Source organism: Haliotis asinina, chromosome 12 (genome assembly GCF_037392515.1).
Source record: "Haliotis asinina isolate JCU_RB_2024 chromosome 12, JCU_Hal_asi_v2, whole genome shotgun sequence".
Lineage (NCBI taxonomy): Eukaryota > Metazoa > Mollusca > Gastropoda > Lepetellida > Haliotidae > Haliotis > Haliotis asinina.
The window spans coordinates 4,211,188-4,219,488 of record NC_090291.1 but is presented as its reverse complement, the minus strand read 5'-3'; the positions used below and the strand labels follow the sequence as shown (position 1 = coordinate 4,219,488).

General features: G+C 44.4%; 1 protein-coding gene across 1 annotated transcript; it reads left to right on the top strand.

Moving 5' to 3' along the window:
* The first annotated feature begins 1,306 nt into the window (after nt 1–1,306).
* On the top strand, nt 1,307–3,971 carry LOC137258186 (zinc transporter ZIP10-like). The gene has a single exon (XM_067795764.1). The coding sequence runs from the start codon at nt 1,532–1,534 to the stop codon at nt 3,515–3,517; it is 1,986 nt and encodes a 661-aa protein (XP_067651865.1). The 5' UTR covers nt 1,307–1,531; the 3' UTR covers nt 3,518–3,971.
* Nucleotides 3,972–8,301: the final 4,330 nt, after the last annotated feature.

The window sequence follows — 8,301 nt, the reverse complement described above, 5'->3', positions numbered from 1 at the left end:
TAACACTTGCGGTTGTTAACATACGGGATCTCATGTTTATCATAGAGAGTTTTTTTCTGATAATTTTGCGTGTTTACTTTGTAGATGTCAGGTGTCTCCGACATGAAGTACGATATATTTGGGTTCCCATGTTAATTTTCATCCACTAAGAATGATAGATATTTGTATGTGATGTAATTGTAAATAGCAACGAGGTTCAAAACAATACCAGTTTCATATAATTAATCAACATCACTTTGAAACATTGCGCTTACATTTCACTTCACTGGGGACATTTTAGTCTGACATTTCAGTAGTCATTTGAGCTGGTTTAGTATAACCCTTTCAGTCCACAAACGAAAGAAAGCTTAGGACACTTTTCATATCATGATATCATATCATAGACATGACGTATATCACGTGCCTCACTTGCGACTAATGTCTACCGGGTTGCGTATGGTCTTTAGTAATTTGATCAGAGAAGGCACAGATACGTCACAGGGTCATTTTCAATTGCTCGCCAACCCAGAGCAGTTGATACGTAACGAAATATACTTGACAATCGGATCCAGAGAGTGTGGGTGTGGGTGTGGGTGTGGGTGTGGGTGTGGGTGTGGGTGTGGGTGTGGGTGTGGGTGTGGGTGTGGGTGTGGTTGTGGTTGTGGGTGTGGGTGTGGGTGTGGGTGTGGGTGTGGGTGTGGGTGTGGGTGTGGGTGATGGTGGTGTGTAGAGGAGCAGGGATGCGCACCCTCGTTTTTTCTTGAATGTTTATCAAATTACCATTGAAACTCGGGCGAAAAATTAAGCCTGCTTCACCCGTTTTCCCAATCCCCATTTCTGAAAAGCTCTATCCGCCTGTTATTGCTCCTTGCATTATCTTCGTAGTTGCCTCTCTATCGACGTTTGTATGGCGTGATGATTTTGTGGTAAAAGCTTTCCGCCGTATCCTTAATCCCTCGCATGGTCCAGTGTGTGAGGTCAATACCTGTCCTATCATATCCTGACCTCCATCCTGCTTGAATATTGCTAAAAGCTAAACTAGCCGAGCCATTACGACATTACGTAAACTCACAAAGGTCAACAAACGGGCAGTGTTTACCAGGGTCGTAATTTCTGTTTCATATTTCAGGAATCAAATGACATGGCAAATTCACTGATCATATTCTGTGTTATTCCAGTCAGGTATGGGTGACAGGTCGGTCCACTTTGTTGTAGACACCCAGCTGTAGTCTGCCATCCTGTGGCCAGCTCAAGATTACACATATTGTGTTGCGTGTAGTTTGTGGCAGATGATATGAGTCTATCTACAAGGGCAAAGTGCGCAGCTGTCTAGCGGATTACTACTCAAGTAGTTTGTATTTACTTCGTGTCACATGCGTGCCCGTGCCGAGGACATTACACCACAAACAATGTTCGGCATAAAAGCTAGAAAAGCAGCCTGGTGGATTGTGTCAGCGGGAGGGTGTTGTCGTGTGTGATTGGTCCACCTGGAGTCCTGTTTATAGGCACACCGCTCTGTCCGTCTTGGAGGAGAATCTCACAGTCTGTCAGTATGGCGACTGCGACGGGAGTAATGCTAGTTCTTGTTCTGTCGGGAATCTCTGACCTGTGTGTAGCAAGACGTGCCGCTAACTCTACAGGGCGTGCTACCCGGCCTTTCCGGACGCCTGTACACGTACATATGCATATTGACGGCGTGAGACGCAGGAATAACTCCACGTATATCCAGGATGAAGGGGACTATTTCCTGAAGAAGATATTTAAGAAGTATGGACGCGGGGAGAAACAAATGCGCTTGGATGATTTTGAATTGTTGCTAGGACGAATAGGATTCGAACCCGAACGGGTCGACGACACCCGTGGTCACGAAGTGGAAGACCATGACGACCATGACCCTGGGTCGAGCACCGAACAGGAAGTGCACGATGACCATGATGATCACAGTGAAAACGCCCACTCAAAACACAGCATGAACGGCCGTCACAGAGGACATTGCAAAAACAACAGCCATCACGAGCGTGCTAACACTGACCGCAAGGCGAGCAGTGAAAGTGAGCATAAGGAGAACCAAGGTCACGGAGTCCAGGACAGTAGTGACCATGAACGACACGGAGATAAAGGACGTGTGCAGGCGGAGAGTGACCGTGGCCAGACAGGTCAGAGGGCTAATGGGGGGAGGCGTGTACGTAGGGGGGTCAAGCTACCGACTAGACATGGGATACCTCGTGACTCCCCGACTGTTGTCATCCATACCCACGACCTTCACACTGACTGTTTGTCTGTACAAGAACTCATGAAAATATACCATGTTGATGAAAGAGGTAAGGTTAGCAAAAAAGACTTGTTATTCATGTCCCCTGCTATTTTATATCAGCTTGACAATCCTCACTGTCGTCGTAGACATGATGAACCTCATCATCACCACGTTGAGGCGAAATCCACACACTCTGCCGCTGCTCGGGTTTGGGGATACAGCGTCGCCGCTGTCGTCGTCATCAGTCTCGTCGGCTTGCTGGGTGTGGCTGTCATTCCGATTATGCAGAAATTCTTTTACAATCAACTGTTGCAGTTCCTCGTGGCTGTGGCAGTTGGTGCACTCACTGGTGACGCTATGCTACATCTTCTGCCCCACGCCATTGCCGGCGGAGAAACGGCAGCAAGGGCTGACGAGGATCACGACCGTGGTCATCTGGACAGTGTCTGGAAGGGGCTTTGTGGACTGCTGGGAATCTACTTCTTCTTTATCGTTCAGCGTCTGATGACCATCCTGACCGGCAAGAGAAACAAGAGGAGGGCCAGGCGGAGAGCCAAGAGGAAGGCAAAACATGCAATTAAAGAGGAACAGTCGGTAGTTGCTGTGAAACTGTCCTCCTACAACGAGTCTGGCTGGGAACAAGGCAATGGTGTGGAGGCAACTGTCAACAGTGAAGAGACCGACAGTGAACAAGCGGTGCCACTGAAGCACGATACAAGTCTGAAGGTGAGGGGTGAGTCGCTCACTGGTCACACTGGTCACACTGGTCACGGCCATTCCCACCGTGAAGGCCCCTTGCCCGGCACGGTCTCCGCCATAGCGTGGATGGTCATCCTTGGGGACGGCGTCCACAACTTCAGCGATGGCTTGGCTATCGGGGCTGCCTTCGCTAGCAGCATCACAGGAGGAATCAGTACATCCATCGCTGTCTTCTGTCACGAACTACCCCATGAGATCGGGGACTTCGCCGTGCTCCTACGAGCTGGAATGTCAGTCAAGCAGGCGGTAGTCTATAACTGTCTGTCCTCCGTGTTGTGTTTTATCGGGATGTTGATTGGTGTCTTTCTAGGAAACATTGAAGAAGCCTCCATGTGGATTTTTGCATCTGTCGGAGGAATGTTTATCTACATCTCTTTGGTAACTATGGTACCGGAACTGACGTCAACGGATACCCAGAATTCTATACGCGACCTCCTCTTACACTGTGTCGGCGTGTTTGTTGGATCTGGCATAATGTTGACCATAGCTATATACGAAGAGGATCTACTGAACACACTGGGTTGAACATTGACACAGACTCTACCACCTGCGAAGGTGGCCCACAGAGCGCTTTATGGTGAACGTTTACTCGTTGACTCTCTGTGGTGTTTAAGGTCGACGGTCTACTGAACCCACTGGTCTGAACATTTACTCGCTCTATCTCTGTTGTGTCCAAGGACGACCAAAAACTCCGGGCTAAACACTAACACACTTTCTTCAGCCGCCGAGAACCGAACACTCTCTGCTAAATATGGAGTAGCTGTCTACTGTTTGAAAGGACGACCTTCTGAACTCACAAGGCTATACGTTGACCCACTCTCAGAAACCAGTGTCAGACGTGTATTCGCGTGATCGGTTGTCTATTAACTCAGTTCATTGAATGTTGTCACAATGTAATCATTTCAGCAATATGTATATGTCTTTCTCACTATGTGAAATATATCTCAACCTTGAAGTAGGTTGATAATGATTCCGTTTCTATAACCTCGTTTGTTGTTTGCTAAAAACAAACATGACATGCAAGGATAGAAGTATGATCTAACGGTGAAAGTTGTGTAGTGTACACGGAAACAGGTAGTAACATTCAGATTTCATTTACGGGGATGTCATGACAACTGTAACATACTGACTGGCGATTGATGTTTATGCTGTTGATCACTGGATTGTCTTGACTCGATATTTACAGACCGCCTCCACGTAGCTAAAATATTGCTAAGTCTGGCGTTAAATAATAGTCAACCATTCCTGAGCTGCCAAGGATGTTGTCAATCAGTTATTGCTCGTGTGTCACTGAAATGAAGCACTATAACTGCTGACATGTCAAGGGTGAGGCAGTATGTGCCTAGGGTGAGGCACCACGTCTGTGTATGATTGCCGATGTATCTAGGGTGAGGCACTCCATCTGTCTGTGATTTCTGGTGTGTCTAGGGTGAGGCACTATGTGTGTGATTGATGATGTGTCTATGGCGAAGCACTATGTCGGTCTATGATTGCTGGTGTGTCTAGAGTGAGGCACTCTGTCGGTCTGTGATATCTGGTCTGTCTATAACGAAGCACAATGTCTGTAATTGCTGATGTGTCTGGGGCGAAGCACTATGTCGGTCTATGATTGTTTGTGTGTCTCAGATCAGGCATTGTAACTGTTTATGATGGCTGATGCATCTAGATTGAGGCACTATGTCGTTCTATGATTGCTTGTGTGTCTCGGGCCAGGCAGTGTGGTACTGTATCTGTGATCGATGATGAGTCCATGGCGAGGCACTGTGTCGGTTTATGATTTCTTGTCCGTTTATGGCGAGGGACTATGTCTGCCTGTGATTGCCGATGTGTCTTGGGTGAGACAGTGTGTCTGTCTGTGATTGCAGATGTGTCTTTGGTGACGCACTATGTCTATGAATAGATGTTTATGCTCTTAATCACTATATTGTCTTGAATTATTTACAGACCGTCGCCATATACATGTAGCTAAAATATTACTGAGTTTGGCGTTAAATAATAGTCAATTATTCCTGAGGTGCCAAAGATGTTGTCAATCAGTTATTGCACGTGTGTCACTGGGATGAGGCACTGTATTTGTTGATATGTCTAAGGTGAGACAACATGTCTGTCTGTAATTTCCGGTGTGTCTTGGGTGAGGCACTATGTCTATCATTGCCTATGTGTTTAGGGCGAGGCTCTATATCTGTATCATATTGGTTTATGATTTCTTGTGTGTTTATGGTGAGGGACTATATCTGTCTGTAATTGCTGATGTGTCTTAGGTGAGGCACTGTGTGTGTCTGTGATTGCTGGTGTGTCTTCGGTGAGGCACTAATGTGTATGAGTGCCGATGTGTTTAGGGTGAGGCACTATGTCGCTTCATAATTGTTGATGTGCCTAGAGCAATTCACTATGCCTGTCTGCGATTGCTTACGTGTCTTCGGTAAGGCACTATATCTGTCTATGATTGCTGATGCATCTAGGGTGAGGCACTGAGTCAGTTAATGATTGTTGATTTGTCTAGGGTGAGGCAATGTCAGTTTATGATCGAAGATGTTCTAAGCTGAAGCAATATGTCAGTTTATGATCGCTGATGTGTCTAGGGTGAGGCACTGTGTCTATGATTGCTGATGTGTCTAGGGAGAGGCACTATGTCTGTTATTTCTGGTGTGTCCATAGTGAAGCACTATGTCCATCATTGCCGATGTGTTTAGGGTGAAGCACTGTGACTATGACTGTTGATGTGTCCTCATGTGTGTAGGCGAGTGTGTATTAATTAAGTGTGTGTAGACGGGTGTGTATGTATGAAGACTGTATGTAGGCAAGCGTATGAAACAAGACTGTGTGGACGCGAGTGTGTATGTATGAAGACTGTATGTAGGCAAGCGTATGAAACAAGACTGTGTGTATTTATGAAGACTGTATGTAGGCAAGCGTATGAAACAAGACTGTGTGTACGCGAGTGTGCATGAATCACGGCCGTGTGTACGCGAGTGTGTATTGATAAAGGCCGTATGGCCGTGTCATTGCGTGGTTAGAATTTGTAACTGAACGGGTTTTTTTCCATTCCGGATATCTTTGTGTATATATATCCTGTTTGAGACATCGTCAGTATACACAACGTATAATCCAATTCGCCATGAAAACAGCCCAGTTACTCATAGTTTCTAAACATGTTTTGTACAGTGAGTACCTTGGATGAGGTTTGCAGATACCAGTTCGTGACAAGAGAACGGGGTGCACAAATAACACATGGCCAAAGCCAGACTCGGAGTTAAGGAGCACTCGGGTGTCTGAAGATGGAAGAGGGAGTCTACAATCAATACTGGTGTTCATTGTACATATAATAAAATAAACTTTCAAAACCAAAACGTATTTGCTGTGTGGTTATTCACACATGTGCTGGGTACGGTTCAGCAATGTCTTATGTAAATGTGTATTATACAATGGTGGTATCGCACGACATAATGTAAACAAAGCACAGCTGAGGCATGTCAACACAACAGCTTGGGCTGCTAGACTAGAGTCCGCCATATTGCCAAAGAACAAGCGTTACAGAAATACAAATAGTGTTGTTTCTGTCGTTTTGTAAATGGTTCGATGGTGTATGCCTGGTTATGCACGATATCATCGAAAATAATTCCACTGTAATCTTTGGAGCAGAAAATTTATATTTCCCCCGTCTGAAGCATATTTTATTTAATCCCTGACACCATACAGTAACAGTTTTCACACAAAACGACCTGCAATAACATTTGAAAAATAACCCAAAACATTTTCTTTACTTATTTATAGAGGCGAGATTGCTGTTTTGAACCATTTCGCATTTTGCTGACAAACAGTATTCTTGTTGAATGATATGGTGTTTTTTCCTGTTTTTTTTTTTTTGTTGTTGTTTGTTTTTAAATATATTTTGACATCAAGCGGTGCCTCTGTTTCGCTTGATTGCTACTCACTGGAATATCGTCTTGCAAGATGTAAAATCGGATCGTATTGCTACGATCTGACATCCATATCAGATATGACATCAGGAATATACGTTACTGTCTCAGAATCCATGGACATTAAAGAGTTGTGATGTAACGTCAAAGAGTAAAGCATCAGCAACACGCACATATGACGTCATGTAATATGACACCATTAAGTATTTGCATAATAGGCGGAGTTACGAGTGTGTGTTTTTCTGACCGTTTTACCTTTTGAGAATCATGGTACACACTGTTGAGAAAGAGAGGAGGGGATGGGGGGTGGGGGGAGGAGAGAAGGGAGAGCTTGGGGGGATGCACACTTCATTTCCCCCCGAGTTTCAATGGTCATATAACAAAATGTCAAGCCAAAAGGGGGGTGCACTCGCCTGCACGACCCACAACCACCCACCTCCCCACAACCACCACATTGGATCAGTCTGTGTTTTTACTGCGATTTTACAAACTTTTTGTTAAATTTTAAACACGGGAGGTGACTTTTAAAATACCTTTACCCATATCAAAAGTTTTATTTTCGTTCGTATTCTACACCGTTGGTTTGACAATTTAAATGATGTTAGGAAGTTGTGAAAATACAAAAATTTCCAAACGGAAATATACGACCAACATGTTACTAGACGTTTAACCAAACGTTATACTACATTTCCATAAATCTCTCGAACACAGTATAAACTGTATTCAACTAGCATCTTAGTTTCGCCAGACAGTATCACGGTACTAATAACGACTATAATGTCATAGTTTCCATAACATAACACCTCGCTATTTTATTTTAGTAACTGCACCGACTTAAACAGGCCTTTCGAACAACTGTTTGGCTGTCCCATCGAGCCAGCCAAGTCTAAATATTACTACAGACCAAAAACCAGGCTATATGATATTTAGTTATTATTTTTCAGTCTGCAATCTTGATCCTTATCACTACCGCAGAGTACATTGTTTTGTCAGCTACCTTAATCCTCTTTGTCACTTCCATTAATTACTGTATATGACATTTATGGCCTTTATTGGTCATCCCTCTTGGCTGTGTCTGTCATCACATCAACTGTAGGAGGAAGTGCTATTGTTTCTCTATCTGTCCACTGTTGAATCTTTGCCTGTCTATTGTTGTTAAAAACTATATATATATATATATATATATATATATATATATATATATATATATATATATACGCTCACATCTATACTGTACGTGAGATGTGAGTGTGGAGACCGGCATTCCGACTGTCTTTGTAGGGACGACCTCGAGCAGGATTATGCCGCTCGCAGGAAAGGCCCTCGGGTTGAGCTGGAAGTCCGCTCACCTCCTTCATGTATACTTGTTTGTCATGTCTTGTGAAACCA